Below are 17,206 nucleotides of genomic sequence, written 5' to 3'. Positions count from 1 at the left end.
CATTGTGTTTTATTGCCCGCAAATATATTTTTTCTTAAAGTCAGAGAAATAAAGATGTCCAAAATCTTGAATAAAACTTTACAACTTCAAAAATTACATCAATGTTTAATAAATATTGTTCGCCATACAGACTAAAGAAATATTTATAAAGAGTTACTTTGAGAAATCTGAAAGTTTAAAAATTGGTCTATTTTTACCCAAGTTGACAATATACATATATATTTTTGTTTTTCTCAAAATGCTACAGCATCCTTATCGCTATTTTTATCTCAACAGAACATTATTAATTATATATTTACAATTATATACTAAAATTTGATCCAATATTATGTCAATATGGTGGCCCAGTGTTTTTTAGTAACTCAAAATTAACTATTGATTTTCTTATAAATATTATACAAACAACCTATTCATTTCTTCATTGTATGGAATATGGTTTGACCTGAAAGAAGCCATGATAAATATTGTTAACAAATGTTTGTAACCTGACAGGTGACAGTTAAGAGGTAACCAAGTCAAGCATTTTCCAGCTAGAAATATTTGTTTCATTTACCTTGTCACAATAAAAATATGTCAATGTTGTATTTTTAAATACCTTGTAATTTAACTTTTTCTAAACTGATCTTGTATGCAGTTTATGGAAAATCAAATTAACTCATTTAACACACAGCAAGGAATAACGATACTTAGATTTAACTAGTAACTCTTTAGATTGCATTTAAAAAAGCTACTTAACGGGAAATTTAACCAATTAACAACTCAATTTAGTGTGGCCAAAAATATTCTTAATAAAAAAAACAGGATGCATTATGTTTATTTATAATGGAGTAAGATTTAGTCAACAGTTCATGAACTCATTTACTCTTAAAAACTCTCAAAGTGACTGACGTAGATACAAGGTCATGACGTCAAACACATTAAAAACATCTCGAAAATAAACTGTGGTTTTAATTAAACTCAATGCACCAGTGGCTGGATAGTCACAGACACCAAGGGAGATGAAGGAATGTCTAACGTAACCTCTGCTGTAGAAGCCTGCGCATGTTAAGTCATAGAGACAGCGATCCTGTATTGAATCTATTTTTGTGAATGGTATAAATGTGGCGACTGGGGAGCAGTCAGAACTGAAGATAAGATTTGGAGCGCAGACGAGGTCATACATATATACACGCCTGCATGGGGATTGCGCAATCAATGCATGTACATGGTAAAGTTGATTGAAATACATGAAAACATAACCAACAATCGCAAAAACCGTGGTTAAAATGAAGATGAAACTAGCCTATCAACTAAGAAACAAGTCTATTCAAATTCCATATTAGGCAAATGTTACCTTCATACAAGACATATCTAAATTTCAACTTTTAATATCTAATGAATGAGAGCAGTCTATGATTTTGTGATCTAATGAAATATTAAACAGACCATGTGTTTGGAACACAACATTTCTCTTAAGATAACATAATTTACTATTATATCAAACGGTATGTAAAGTAATCTCCAGTGCTTATTAATAAACTTAATGATAGTTTATCAAATTGTTTCTATCTGGATTGGTGAAATTTAATAGCAGCTTAACTTTTTAAATTGCATTCAATACTTTGATTTTATAGCACTGTCACTTTATTTAAAGCATTGGTGCAGCTTTTATGGTAAGTATCTGTTATATGACACAAAGCATTTACCAACCCAATAGTGTAATTTATTATTGTTTTAAATTATTAACAGTGTTCAACAACTTGAACTGTTCCTTTAAATTGCTTACTAAATGAATGCAGCTGTTTATATTGTGGTAAGGTAAAGCTCCCTCTTACACAGAGCAGTTAATGGAAGAGAGAATTGTAAGCAGGACATGACTCAATTCAATTAAGATTGTCTGTTAGTGGCGTTGGGTAATTGTCGCATTGGCCACATACACTTATCAGTCAGTGTACTGTTTTAAGTGTTCTACATTGATAACAGATCTGGGCACAAGTGACTGGCCACTCAGCAACGTCGCTCTTACTCAAATGAACAAAAGTCAAAAATACTTGACTAACATTTCGAATCAAATGTTTAAATATGTCAAAGTATTCTTTATGGAACAAAGACCTTAATAATTTAACGGGCGCACAAATAAAATATATATATATATATTATTATTGTATAATATAATTATATATATAAAGCTAAATTATTTCTTCTGGTATTTATGCATACACAATATGTATATATACATTCAGATTACTAATTCCTACGAGCTACGACTGTACGAACTATATTTGCTAGGCTAATTTAGGACTTATAGGCTTGTACATTATGTTAAATGTTCTCACCTGCCACTTGAACAATATCTCCCGGAACGATTTGACGAGCCAACACTCTCTGAATAGTTGATCTGTCTTGTCTAAGCACCTTTCCCATCTCAGGTTCATATTCTTTCAATGCTTCTATAGCGCTTTCTGCATTTCGTTCCTGGTAATGCATAGACACTTTAAGCAAAAATTCTTACATAAGATAATTTACTAAATCACTTCAACCAATGCCAACATAAAATTTGTCTATTAAAAGTAATAATTTATTGAATTGAAATGCTAAGCAAAGACCTTAAAACTTGAAGCTTAAAATTCAAGCGGCTATAAATATTTTTAAAAAAGGCAGGATTATTTTTTAACTGCACTACATATTTAGGTCCTTCAGAGAATTTCTTATGCGTCTTAGGATTTGTTAAGCAATCGCTAAATATTAATTGTTTAGCACATGCTCATTATAACAAAATGTTCTTTTTTGCACACTTTCGTTTATGTCCGCAGTTACCATATACTTTGTATGAAATCTTTTGAGGTAAATAATTTTTGTATATGTACATTTACGCCAATGCAGATGGTTACAAAAGTACTTTTGGGCTAGAGACACGTGCTTTAACAAATGATTCATAGGATAGCTCTTTTAACCTTGGCCTAGATAATCCGAATAAAGATAAACAGAATGTATATATACCTGCCATATTCCAATGATAGAATTTGCAATAAGAATAAGTAAGATTACAAACGGTTCAACGAATGCTGTTATCGATTCATCACCTTCTTCAAACAAAGCCAACACCTGGAACAAAACAAAACTAAAGAGTTAGGAATAAACGCTACCTTAATTGATCAAAATTGGTCCTGGTGTCATGAACGTACGCAGTAAGTACCAAAACCAAATACGGACATTAAGGGTTAGTTAGGGGGTAAATAAAGTGTTTGTCACCAAATAAAATATTATTCGTTCAAATTGTATTTTATTCGTAAAGATGTCAAAAAGTGGATAATAGTAACTTTAACTTATATTAAACAGATTTGTCTATCAAAAAACTTTGAAACTGTTTGCCACTACCAACTTCTATAACTATTTAAAACAAGTAAAAGCATGTTGCACACTTACAAATGATATGATAGCAGCAAGCAGCAAAATTCGAACTAGAAGATCTTCAAATTGTTCAACGATCATTTGCCATAATGGTTTGCCTGGTAAGAAAAATAAGTTTTGAAAAAGGGCATATTTTTTCTACAAACATACAAAAACTTACCTTCATCAGCTGGGAGTTCTGTAATTAAAATAGATACAGTTTGTTAAAAAATATAATAAGGATGTATCTTTTGAAACAAAAAAAACTATATCCAAAAAGGAACTATATGTTTTGATAAACTAGTTTTAAATCTTTTCGTGCAACAGCAATTCTTTTCAATTAACACTCTTTTCCACACTTTTTATCATGTTAAATTTAACTTTCAATACTTACCATTAGGTCCATACTTTTCACGATTACGCTTCACCTGTTCTTGACTTAATCCTAGATTTTCACTAACATCAAAAAACTTCAGAACTTCTTCTGTTGTTTTTGCATAAGCATCCTCCATATTAGAAGGTGGTGGATGATATTCTATTTGTTTCAGAAATCTCGACTTTAACTAAATTAACTGAACTTTTTAACCGGTTGTTAAATCCTGTGCAATAGGCTATAATTAGAATTTTAAGGTTTGAGAGGTTTGACATTCAATTGGTGCTTCCAATATGAAATACTAAACATAGTTATAAATATCCATAGAATTTAAAGAAGTTTAATCTAGGAGTTCAACGCAGTTTAAAACATAAGATGCATGCACTTTGAGGTAGCTACACATATGAATAAAAAGCAATTGCAACAATGGTTTAAAACTGAAGAGCCTGACCTGTGAGATAATGGATTATTTTAAACATAAGCCAATTATGTAGTGATTTATAAAAAGCTTTTAGTAAATTACCTATGATATAATGCACATCAAAGTAAACAACATTTAGAGGCAAATTAGTATGATGGTTGCGACTGAGCAGTTTAATTAGTCAGAGTCAGTTACCTTGTACAGTAATTATAAACTACTGCAGGGTCAGAATTTATTCCATTAGACATTATCTACATGCATTGTGTTTTATAACTTTCCATTAAAATTCAATGTACATATAAATTTATTGTTTAAATAAACTATTATTATCATTAAAAACATGATTACTTTATATCTAGAAGTAATTTGACTGCGAGAAGTTTTTTTTTTCTTGATTCATGGTTTTGTGAACAAAACATGTTTTACAATCAAGTTAAACCCTTAAAAAAGTAAATCTTGTTCAACAAAAAAGCAGCTAATAAATAAACACGCGACAACCATGCATTTACATGGGCGATTCACGCATAACGAGATCTAAATGGCGAACATTTTAGACGTTGGGTATAACAATACCGGCGCGAGGCGTCACTTTTTCAAACATAATTAAATAAGTGGTAGTGATCTATAATGTACTTTATAAATAAACCATACATGTATTCTATTCTCATGCCAAACTTCAATTTACACGTTTTACTAGCAAAGGTTCTAAACCCGAGTAATCTCTTGCTTTGACCCGCTCTTGTCTCAAACAGAAAACCTTATACAGTTACAGTATTAATTTCAACAAAAGAGAGCAGGGATGACGTTGCACACAGCCAAGCTACACACGGCTGTGTGACGCAATAATCCACAGAAAGATGCGACACCTACTGAGCATAGAAGACGATAGCGCGGAACACAACCACACTATGCAATTTGATAAAGAGCGTTTCTCACAGTAAAAATTTAAATATAAATCAAGTTTTTCTTTTATTTCAGGACAGTACTAGTAGTTATACAAACAGCTGTTTTACTTTTTAACTTTAAATATAAAATTGACTTTTCTTCAAATTTTGAGCACGTAAGTGGTCATATAGATCCTTTTTTGTCGTACAGTAGTTGAGCAGTTGAGCACGTACGTGATATTATAGTTCCTTTTTTGTCAGACGGTTGTTTTTTTGAATGAATATAACTTGGCTTATCCTCGCGTGGTCGGAAACGACATATAACACGGGTGTAATACTTTACGATAGCCTTATTTGGTTTTATACATCTCGTGTCAGCGAGACTTAGCATGTATATTACTAATGGGTGATTTTTTTAACTTTTTCATTCTTTTTGTATGACCAATAAGTTGGACAACTTATTACTAAAAAGGCAGAGAAGCTGACGAGATACTATTCTATGCATAGCAACAAGGAATCAAACATGTGTAAATTATTTTCTGAACAGTGGTATTTATTTACTACTCTACATCAGAGTCCGTCCACGGTGGCATGTCACCCGACTTTGTAAATGAATGTGACATGATGTGTGTGTACCCCAGTTTTACATATTAAAACTATTTTTACCTTGTTGTTAGCTGTATATACAAACGATAAGACCCAAATTATGCAGTATTCAAAAAAAAATATTCGAAGCATTACACTTCATGCTATTCATATAACATATTAAAAATGCCACACCAGAAAAAATTTAAAAAATTGACATCTATGTCAATCTTACATCACCTTTAGGAAATACATAGTCACAGGTACTAAGAAAAAAATATCAAAGTGATACCATTTGTGACAAAAACTCTTCGTATTGATAAATTTACTTACTAATGAAAATTAACAAAGTTTTAAACTGTCCAATCTTACCCCGGCTTTATGCAAAATGCTAAAATAGCATTTTGGTGTCTGCATCACCTAATAACTTTTCATGTATTCAAATATATTTTTGTTTGTCATTAAATAAAGGTATAATAGCGAGTGCACTAATTTTCTAAATATCAGGAGTATGCCTAGCAAACCTGTGCGATAACTTGCGTCATTGTATAGGTCTACATGTGGCACTTAATTTAGATTTCTTACTGTTGAGTGTAAAGTAATTTGACCATTAAACAAGGCAACAAGACAAAATAAACAACCTAAATATGTTCCAGAAGTGGCCGTATTTTATATTTAAAATGTTTTTTTTAGCCAAGCAGCTTGTTATTTTGTTTGTTACAAAATAGTAGGGATTTTCACATGGATTCGTTGCATTATAATGGCAATCTTGACCTGGCATTTTTTACAACATAATAACAACACGTTCATTAACCTACAGGTGCTTGAAAACAAGTTGGCTATTTGCCCATTCCTGTATTTTATCAAGTAAATTATTCATACATTCGCCAAAAATACTTCTGACTTGCACGCACGCAATGTTATGCTCTCTCCCTATTTGGTTTGAGACCGCCAGACGATGTAATTGTTGGAAACTCGGTATGCCGCATACCTTGAAATATTAGCATGTATGGTAGTACAAAATCGCATGCATGTATGATGATACAAAATCACACATGTACAAAATCAAGGAATCACAAAAATTGTCATGTTTTTTAAATAAGGAGCCATATGTGCTTATGTGTCCCATCCTACTCCACCGTACTATGCATTTTAAATCACTCAATAATTAACCGCGTTAGTGTCCCACCATATCCAATTGTCCACACTAATGTTTTCTGTCTCCAATGGCAACTAAAACAAGATATCCAAATTTGTTGTGGCTTCGCATCGATTTCTGCATTGTTTAGTTCTGTCCAACCTGTTCCATCAGGAAAAGCATCAGAGATTCCTGAATTACAAATGTTCAGTTATTAATAAAGCATGGTGTAATGCCCCATGAAAAATTAAGCCATTAATAAAAGTAAAAAAATCACACCTATTTCTCTTATTCTTAAAACATATAACTGCCATACCCATGGAGTTTTTAGGAAATGTCACATGTAACACTTTTATGATTGAAGTGTAGGGTAAGATGCAATATTATAATGGATAAACGGCTTGAATAAAGTTAATTTTCAACCATTGAATGTATGTGTGCTTGGAAACAACTTGCAGGACCAGTTAAAAATATCGATCTTTAGAAATATAATGTTTTTTAAATTTAATATAGTTGAATAAATGAAAAACACATTCATGTACACAAATATTGTATATCTAAAATGTAAAATTGTGGATGCAAACCTAATCTTTCTGACACAATTCCAATTTCATTGACAACAAACAGTCGTCCTTCCACAATGCAGAAGTCAGTAATTTGAGTTGAGTTATGTTGAGTGAATGTCAAATTCAGCTTGTTAAATATGTCCCATTTTTTCTCAACATTTGAAATTCTAGCATCCTGTAACACTGTTGGGTGTAATCAAGTGTTATCACTTAATCTTTTTTGAGTGAATGAATAAAAAAATATCACTTATTTATTTTAGTGTGGCAAAACAACTGCAAAATTTATAGTCTTAGTTACCAAAAAACAAGTATGTAACTTTCTTGGTGAAAACAATTAATCAACTATCTTTTTCTCTAAGACACCACCAAGCTTCGAACTCAGTTTTCTCACGTTTGGAGGAAATTAAAAAACTATACCAGATTTACAACAAAATAACTAAGTACTTATAATGTATGGACTTACAGGCAATTTTATTGAAGCGTTTCCAATACAAGCCAGTGTTTCTCATATAGGTAATTCCCCTTCTGTTATAAATGTTACCACATTTCTCCAGCATTACGTGAGCAAAATTAACTTGAATTATCATGGTTTTGTTTTTCTAAAAATATATTCACACAATGAGTTGAGTATCATATTGTAATTATAATTAGATAAATAGCCCAACTAGCATCTTCAACATGATTTCTATATACATTTAGATTATGTTAGTTATATGGAATATGCCATTGTGGTTTATTTAACTTTTTTATAGTTGATAAAATTTAACATGATTTATAAAAGAAACAATGAAACATTAGTCATAAACCAAGTATTCAGTTGTTGCAAAAAAAAACTTACTTAGAAAATACTTTTTCAGATACAGCGGATCTTTAAATTTTTATTAAACTTTCAATCCAACCACAGAACAAAAAATTTGTTCATTTATCTGCCCATGGTAACTACACAGGCCATACAGATACTTACTATGTTCGTGTCATTATTGCACTTTACTTTGACACCTTTCATATCAACTTTCATCCATGAACCTAATCTTCCTGAAACACATAGTTCTATTTTAGTCAACAACGGGTTTGAGAGTAAATAAATTTAAGAAATTAATACCAAAGTAGAACAATAGAACATATAGCTCTAAAGAATAAGCATTTTTGGTATGAAATAAATAATAAAGAAGATGTAAAATATACAATTATGTTTGTTAACATTGTCGTGGTGCGGCAATGATGCACTGTTAATCACATTGTGTTTAAATATGGTAATAGTATTCTGAGGTATGGAAAAAAACTAAAGAAATTTTTTATTTTACTGTTTGCAGTTTGTGGTCCTGAAGAATCATTTAAATAAAACACATGGTTCCCTTTGTCTGTCATCCACACTCCAGCATAACCAGATGAAAATGATTTTATTGGAAAGGAAACAGTTGAATTTTCAGCTGGAAATAAATTGAGTGTACCTTGATATATAGCTTTAACATTTTATTTCTGTGCCCCAAGCACAGCATTCATATAAACAATTTTGTTGAACAATTTTAAGAGTGAAATATAGAAAGCTGTGCTTAATTGTAATCTTTGGTAGTTTTGAAACATTGTAAAAAAATAATGTGCCCATAATATGATACTCACATATTTTCATAATCTCACTTTAATAACATTTCTCAATGCCACTTACATAATTCTGATGTACTGAGATGTATTCTTAACTTTCTGCAGTCTGTCTCCACTTTTGTGTTCCATGTGGTGTTTGCTTGACATGATACAACCACATTACCTGTTATGACATAACCAGAATCGCATTCCATAATACAAGTTGAACCAACATAGAAACCATCATCACAAACAATTTGTCCATTGTTTGGTGCAGAGATAGGAGAACATTCATCAACTTTGATTAAAGAATTTTAAAAATACTGTTACATTAATTGCATTTTAATTATTGACTTTTGTATAAAGGGCAAAATTGAACAAATGCTTTAGCCAAACAATCTCAAAATATATTTATGAAAAATTAGATAGATTCAATTTACACAAAATTTAGCAAACATATATGTAGTGGTTTTACTGCTTACTTAATAATTTAAAGCAATGTTTATTTTGTTTTATCATGAATCACTTACGTGGGCAAATATGTTTATTGCACATTTTTGCGGAAGTGTAGTTTCCTGGACAACCATAATTTCCTTCATCATGTAAACATTCACGTGATCTATGTGATGTCCCACCACCGCATGTTACAGGACAATCACTCCAAGAACCTGTGGTTATATATTTTTAATAAAATAAACAGTGGTTGATCATGAACTTGAAAGAAGTCATATTAAATTTGGTTACACACATTAAATACTAAATGTACAGAGAGTGCAAATATGATAACATACGATACCAGTGTAATATATTAGGGTAAGGAAGACAGTAGAAGACGTTTAGCGTAATATCTAAATATCCTGATCGTGTTTTAAACAATTAACAACAGTCTATGGGAGGTGTCAGAATGCGATTTTGTAATTTTTTAAATGTTTTTTGTTTACTACTAAATGGTACAAGAAGGTAAAATGAATAGGTATCCCATCTTCCCCCGTTCTACTATAAATGCGTTGCATTGACACCAAAAATGCTACTTTGGAGGCCCTTTAAACAAGAAGTCATTTTGGGCAATTTATAAAGTGTTGTAATACATGAGAATCTTAAGTTATTCAACATAACTTACTCCAGCCTGACCATACAGGGCATCTTTGTTCTTCGCATAAACTTGTACCAGATGCCTCTCCGTGGCATTGACTGTGCAAAACAATTATACTTTCATTTTTAATTTGGTTGCTTACTCCAATGGAGTTTGCTGATGTATTAGTATCCAATAAAATTGTCTTAACACATTCTCTGTAGCGGGATTTATATCCACCTCCACAAGTTTGAGTGCATGGTGACCACAAACTCCAAGAACTCCATGTTGGACATGCAAGTTCTTGACAAGAAACTGTCTGTGCCGTCATATTTGACATCAAGATTGGTGTTCCTTTAAATGTGTGGTTTAAAGCAGGACTTGTTACATTTGGAAGCAAATCACATCCCTTTTCAGTGACTTGGCCACCCAAACACTTTCTTTCTCTATATTTTTGTCCTCCATCCCCACAGGTGACACTACATGAGCTCCACATGCCCCAGTTTGACCAAGTAGGACAGGTAACCACATTACAGGTGTCACTTTCCAATCCTGCTTTTGAACCACCATGACACAAGCCAAACATACCAAATCGACATTTTCTTTTGCGTAACCTAGTAGACAGAACATAGAAAAAAATTTAGGAAGTTAATATATAAAAAATTAAAATGTTTTTAAAGATATTTTATCAAAAAAAATGCAAACCAACCTGATACCATTACTTCCACATGACACAGAACAATCGCTCCAGCCTTCCCATTCACTCCAGGTTGGACATTCAAATATAAGACATTCTTCAGTTTCCCTCGAGTGTGAGGTCACAAGACTATCACACATCGAAGGAGAAACTTGAACACCATTTCTCAGGCACAAACGCTCACGTGTTCTTCCACCCGTGCCGCATGATTGGGAGCAGACGGACCAAGTACTCCAAACACTCCACTCTAAGGCAATACATGAATAATGAATATGTAACTTTATGGGTCGTTTTTTATGTATTCAACTGTCCAAATTGTCAGCCGTATATAAAAATACGACCTATAGTACACACCCAGCATTGTATAATATGCCATTGTTTGGTTATGATGAAATCCATTATATCAGCAAAGTTTCCACGCAATACAAAAGTATAAAATGAAAATTGTTATGTTAAGTGCTAAAAAATAATTCAAGAGATAAATCCCAATTAAGGTCACAACACCAAATAAAATACATGTATTTGCTTATACACCAAATAAAATACATGTATTTGCTTATACACCAAATAAAATACATGTATTTGCATGGTCCGGCGCCGTGGCATAGTGGTTAGCGCGCCTGCCTGTAACCATTAGGTAATGGGTTCAAGGCTCGTCGCTGCTACCATTGTGGGCGTATGTGTCCTTGGGCAAGACACTTAACGACAATTGCTCCAACCCAGTTGCCACTAATGGTTGGCCAAATTATCAGCCATACATAAAAAAAATGAAAAAATCCCCAAAAAATAATCACCCACAAAGTAACATACATGGTAACTCGTAAGCTGGCACGAGGTGTTAAACCCGTGTGATAACGACTGTCGTTTTCCGGCCACGCGAGGATAAAGTAAGTTACATTCATTTATTTATTCATATATTTACAAACTTACCTAAAATTGGCTGACATGTCTTGTTGCTGCTGGCATACATTTGTGTAATAGTTTCAATCCATCTTTCAATATGTTTTACACTCATGTAAACACCAGGAAATTCTGGAAGAGCACAACCTCGCCCAAATGAAGTCACACCGGCTAGATACCAGTTGCAGTTTGAACAACGTTGGCAAACCAAAGGACCACCACTGTCACCCTGGATATATGACATCATTTAAATGTTTTGCAGAAACAAAATGCCAATTGGTAACTCCCAAACATTCAGAAAATCATTTGCACAAAAAAATGTTCATGAATAGTTTACCAAAGATGATAACTAATTTAAACCTGGCAAGAGTCTACACCACCATGAGTGAGGTTGCCTGCACATAACTGATAATCTCTAAGGTTCCAACCAACTTTACGATACAACTGTGAACAAGTGCTGTGAGGTATGATGGGAAGGTCAACTTGTTGTAGAGACGGTGACACATCTCCTTTATATTCTAAACAAAAACAATATTTTCTCTTCGCCTTTTTCTCATCGCTTAAAAGTACTGTACATGCAACATACCCAATGTTCCAAAGCCTGTGGTATAACAACGCTTTCCTGTTTCCGGGTATTCACCGCTCGGTAGACACACCGGCCTAACAAAAACGCCAGTGACATCAAAAGCGCGATCCACTTCGATTAACGCGACGTCATAATGCGGGAAAACAAATTCTGGATGTATAACAATCCGTTTGTCGATTCTGGAAACAATTTTGTTATTGAGAATAGTTTATTGGCCCCGTGTAACATTGGTATTTGCGTTCGCGTTGTAACCAGATAATACTGTAATTAAAGCTTGATTGTGGTACCATTGTTCTGCCCAATTACTCAGACTTATGGTGGTTTCAAAGAGAATAAAGCCATTTTAGTCTCTTTGGGTGGTACGACTCGTAAGCGGGCACGCGGTATACAAAAATACACCTATGTAATAACACTATTCATAGAAAAGATGATGTGTATATTTATCTCCAAAATAGTTGCGAATAAATTTAAACCTGTACTGCCGGCTACGTTCAAACGTGGCATGCTGACGAAGCATTCCTAGTGTAACGATCACCAAACCATGTCGACTGATGTCATGTTTAAGGAAACAATGTGCTGCAGTGAGAATCCACCGTTGATGTATAAGAGTTCCACCACATAAGTTTCTACTACCGATCAACAGCCGAGCCTAAAATTTTCCAATTATTACCATTTAAAGTAATCGTATTTGAAATAACATTTAAAAAAAATCCTTAAACCTTTCCTATTCTTTTTTTGGAACGTTGCCTTTTGTTATTATTTTACCCACTTTCGTAACGTATTTATAGTAGGATGGGGGAACATGGGGTACCTGTTTATTCTATTTTTTCGTCCTATTTGGTAGTAAACATAAAAGAAAGAATCATAAAATCGTATCCTTACGACTTCAATAAACCGTTATTAACTGTTTGAAACACGATCGGGATATGTGTATATTATGTGCTAAAGGTGTCCCATCTTACCCCCATCGTACCATGTATATGGTTTTTACTTTAGTGTTTCATTATATTGGGTATAGAAAAATGCTCAAATATTTCTTGAATGGGAGTTGAGAGCTAAAACTCTATTTACCATCCAGGGCCATCGACCAATTTTTGCATCCTCTCCACCAACTATCCTATCAACGTCATATTCAATGTTTATCCCGCAAGTTGCATTGTTTGTTTTCCTGCAACATTCGTTGCTATTGGAACCATAGCGACGCTTATAATTAGCAGCGCAGTTTACATCTTGCAACGATGATCTATGGACACAACTATACGATCCGTTTGAGTTTATACATCCGTCTGCACAACCACCATTCCAAATAGAACATTCGTCGATATCTAAAACATATTAATAAAGAATGTAAAACAAATATACACTAAAATAAACGCTATACTGTATTTGACTTACCCACACATGTTAAACGCGTATTAGACCACTTAAAACCAGCCATACATGACTCGATAGTGCCATTATTGCAATTTCGCCCTGTACAAGCTACGCCTCCATTTCTTACCAGCGTCTGTGCAGAACGCTTGCAAGGTGGCAGTATACAGCTGGTAAACGGGAATAAAAATCAGTAAAAAGCTCATTTTTGCTGACCTAAATATTTTATTACGGTTTTTCCTCCTTTGGTGAAACAGCACATCTGGAGTTGTTGACGATATTCCCATTGATGACGCACTTGCGTAACCTAGTAATGACACCAACAGAGCAGCTCACGGAACAAGATGACCAAGTTTCCCACGTTGACCAAACTTTGTAGAATATTTTTAAAAAAGAACGTTTAATAAACAAAGGGGCGGAAAAGGTAATTTAATTTCTAATGGGATATAAAATTAAAAAACAAACAAACAGCTTAGTGTTGTTAGCTCTTATTGTGGCAATCCACTTTCTTTAAACACCCTAAGTTATAGTTTAGGTCTCTGCTGTGTTCATTAGACTGTTGTAAATCTTACTTGGGCAATGGTTTGTGTTGCAAGTTTCTGTTTGACTGGAAACCCCAGAACAAGCCACACCACTTCCACAAATACGGTTTCTATACCTCCTTCCACCATTACACGTGGTAGAACATTCAGACCAACTCGTCCAAGTTGACCACTCTGTTACAAATGGACGTAGAAAACGTAAAGGCATAATTACGAGTATATATAGAATGAATATTTTTTTCGTTTTTCTTTTTAAAAACTAAACTGCTTGCTACAAAACAATACATTTAAAATGGCGTTTTTTTAATTTGCTGATATCATCTTGTTGGATAACTATGGATGACTAACTCGTAATATTTATACGTTATATAGGATTGCTCGCATTCTCTGAGCGCCAGGCATAACGTATTTGGCAATTACTTTTGCAGACAGTGTTACGGTGTTGACCTAAATTAAATTTTATTCTATGTGTCCTCGTGTGGGGCAAGACATATATGTTATCACACATGGGTGTTCTATTGCATATGCCTCAAGCTCGTTCATAAATAACACGTTTGTATAAATTGTGGGTGATCTTTTGGGTTGAAGAAATTGCTGCTGCGTATTTTTTCCAACACATGTGCCCCTAGTATAGCGGCGTCAAGTTTCGAGTCTCGACCACGAACTTATACATGCGCTATATAGAGGTTTGCACGCATTTTGCCACAGCGCGGCCCACTTATATATGAAACTTTGTCTTCTTCAATGTTACGACTTTTAAATATGCCATCAGCAGTTGATGCAATAGGCCCATAAAGTTTGACCAACAGAGTCAATTGTTTATATTTTGTAATGGAACTGTAAAAAAAATTACCTCTGATTCGACAACAACTCATTTTACAAAACTGTTTCACTGTTGGTTGATCGGTACATGTCTGTAGAGTGGCAACGTTTCTACATTCACTTGACCAATCGCGACATAAACCTGCTCAAAGATAACATAAGTTGTGATTATGTTTTTTTTTCAGCAATTGAAAAAATAGTTTTATTTGTTCCACACGGATTTTTTATACCTAACAATAGTAATCGCCTTTGGCGCCCGCCTTGTTAGATCACGATGGACGAGAGTCTATTTGCAACTATAACGACACAGCATACATTGAACTTACGGTAACTTTTAATTAATTAATTAAATAAGACAAATTATAAGCTGTAATAAAAAAGTGAGCTTATAGCAACAAATAATATATCAACTTACAGCATGTTTCCATGCAAAATCTTGAAGATTGCGGAGACGAGCAAATCCTTTCTTTAAAATTCTGACAATGGTTGTCAGTTAAGATGTCCCTGCATGAGTCTAAAAATGTATTTTTTAAATCCTTGCTATGATTAAGTATTGCAAATCGTTTTTTTACTATGTTAGAGAATACTTAAAAGCTTACCGACTGCATTGCAGATCACAGAAAATATCAGAAAAATAATAGTACTTTGCATCGTAATACAACTTTCAAGTCACTGCATACGGAACCAGCGACCTAAAAATGACTTTCTTATCTTTATTTTACGAACGCATTATTTCTGAACACGTATTTGTTTATGCGACGTCATCGAATGATGACGATTCAAGGTCGTAAGCGATGTGCGGAAAAAGGTTTTGATTGATGAAAGCTACGCAGGCGAAACGGAATATTAAAGAACCATTAAGCAAAAGTTGGATAAACTGATGGTGCATCATTAAGAAAATGTTTCTCACCTATAAATTCGTAAGCTTACAATCTCAAGAGTCTATGCATTTGGCAGGGACCATGTAGGCCTATATAGGGTAAATCTATTCCCTACGGTAAACTGAATGTTTAAAAGCCCGCTAAGATGTGTATACAGCACTGTACATGTTAAAAAGTTTAAGCGGCACCATTTGTTGAAAATATGGAATGAGTGGATGTCCCACGGTTAATAATTTATCTGATAACTAAATATATATAACGTAATGTCGTGGGTTTAACACTGATATTTGACTAACACCCGCTCGTCTGTTCACATCAAAGGTGTACTCTCTGTTAAAATAGTTTTGATTGTGCTCTTACGTGTGTTCTTTTGGGTTCCCTTATTATTATTTGTCGCCATTTTCCCTTGAATTCCTTGTTACTATTTTATTTCCGCATCACTTTTCTTCACTTAATTGTTAAATGTTTCCGCGTGTTTGTTGGCACTAGCTTGATTGCTGCGTGTCACGTGCTGCGCGCTTTTCCTCCTGTAATATGTTGTTTCACTCTGTACTAACTATTACAATCAGTTAAAGCGATATTTGCACCGAGCTGTTTTTTTTTGCAAAAATTGTTGAGTAACGGCCAAATGTATATTTTAATGCAACTCGCTTTTAGACTGCTTTTTATTAAATTACATGTTTTTATAGTTAAGTCGTATTTAGTGCAGCTCATAGCAGACTACAGCAGTATAATGCCCGCGGTTGTCCCTTAAAACAGTGTCTCGGTCCAAACCACTGTTATAATATTAATATCGTACAATGCGCATATAGTCAAAGGCAGACTAAACGCAAAAATATTAAATCTTGCATTTCTAAATGTACGTAAACGCACGGCGGTTTTAAACACGCGTCTGTAGTTTGTATAACGTTCTATTGCTGGTTTATGTTTTAAATTTTCTAAACATTGTTTGTTTGGGTGTGTCAGTAAAGCCGCGTATAGTGACGTCACAATCGTAACGTGAACAGGGCGTTGTTAGTTGGTCCTGCACCAAAACTTTTTTGTAAAATATGGTTTAACAAAATTATTTCTGTAAAATTTGTTTTAACAAATTGATTATGTAAAATATAGTTTAACTTTCTTTGTGTGGTGTTTATATTATTAAAATCTCTACTACCGATATACAGTATGCAGTTATATAAAATGAACATACCGATGAGTTAATAGCTTAAGTACACCGTGATTTATCGGCGTTAAAAAAAAACAAACAAACAACAAAACTTCGGGTTGTAAAATGATAAATTATTTTAATCTGTTTTAAAGCGTTATGGCCAAGTAAGCTATATATGACACAATCACAGCCGTTGTTTTTCAAAATATAAACAAAGAGAATTTAGAACCAAGACTGTTAGTTGGTACGCTTCGAGAGAGTGACCTAT

The 17,206-nt window shown here is 33.6% G+C and overlaps 2 protein-coding genes and 1 long non-coding RNA gene across 7 annotated transcripts in view; 1 reads left to right on the top strand and 2 right to left on the bottom strand.

Annotated features, from left to right (window-relative positions):
- LOC149728165 (sarcoplasmic/endoplasmic reticulum calcium ATPase 1-like) overlaps positions 1 to 3,997 on the bottom strand; it is a 15,509-nt gene extending 11,512 nt beyond the window's left edge. For 3 of the 4 annotated variants that reach the window (XR_016386013.1, XM_089888228.1, XM_089888231.1), the window contains exons 1-5: positions 3,764 to 3,996; positions 3,551 to 3,568; positions 3,406 to 3,488; positions 2,980 to 3,084; positions 2,316 to 2,454 (exon numbers count right to left, since the gene is read on the bottom strand). Coding sequence is in view for 3 of the 4 variants with exons in the window: in XM_089888228.1 (XP_089744354.1) it covers positions 2,316 to 2,454; positions 2,980 to 3,084; positions 3,406 to 3,488; positions 3,551 to 3,568; positions 3,764 to 3,881 (463 nt within the window). In the remaining variant the exon portion in view is untranslated. Of the gene's footprint in view, positions 1 to 2,315; positions 2,455 to 2,979; positions 3,085 to 3,405; positions 3,489 to 3,550; positions 3,569 to 3,763 lie in introns of all 4 variants that reach the window. The other variant, XM_089888229.1, reaches the window with a different exon arrangement.
- Positions 3,969 to 17,206, bottom strand: LOC149728163 (uncharacterized). 2 transcript variants are annotated; one of them, XM_089888220.1, is made up of 20 exons: positions 15,507 to 17,206; positions 15,323 to 15,421; positions 14,939 to 15,049; positions 14,116 to 14,259; positions 13,776 to 13,914; positions 13,568 to 13,713; positions 13,244 to 13,497; positions 12,646 to 12,821; positions 12,173 to 12,351; positions 11,947 to 12,104; positions 11,617 to 11,815; positions 10,699 to 10,933; positions 10,038 to 10,603; positions 9,448 to 9,585; positions 9,003 to 9,215; positions 8,641 to 8,766; positions 8,301 to 8,371; positions 7,800 to 7,935; positions 7,355 to 7,519; positions 3,969 to 6,962 (listed from the first exon to the last, which is right to left on the bottom strand). In XM_089888220.1, exons 1-20 carry the CDS (start codon positions 15,556 to 15,558, stop codon positions 6,790 to 6,792), a joined length of 3,480 nt encoding a protein of 1,159 aa, XP_089744346.1. In that variant the 5' UTR covers positions 15,559 to 17,206; the 3' UTR covers positions 3,969 to 6,789. The 2 variants fall into 2 exon arrangements, with proteins under 2 accessions (XP_089744346.1, XP_089744347.1); XM_089888221.1 differs by lacking the exons at positions 13,568 to 13,713; positions 14,939 to 15,049; positions 15,323 to 15,421; positions 15,507 to 17,206 and having other exon boundaries at positions 13,760 to 13,914; positions 14,116 to 14,256.
- Positions 7,708 to 8,790, top strand: LOC149728164 (uncharacterized). Its single transcript, XR_016386015.1, has 3 exons — positions 7,708 to 7,849; positions 8,194 to 8,271; positions 8,650 to 8,790. It is a non-coding gene; the product is annotated as an uncharacterized LOC149728164 (long non-coding RNA).

The sequence above is a fragment of the Ciona robusta genome, chromosome 11 (genome assembly GCF_009617815.1).
Source record: "Ciona robusta chromosome 11, ASM961781v2".
NCBI lineage: Eukaryota > Metazoa > Chordata > Ascidiacea > Phlebobranchia > Cionidae > Ciona > Ciona robusta.
This window is presented reverse-complemented; position numbering and strand designations above follow the sequence as displayed.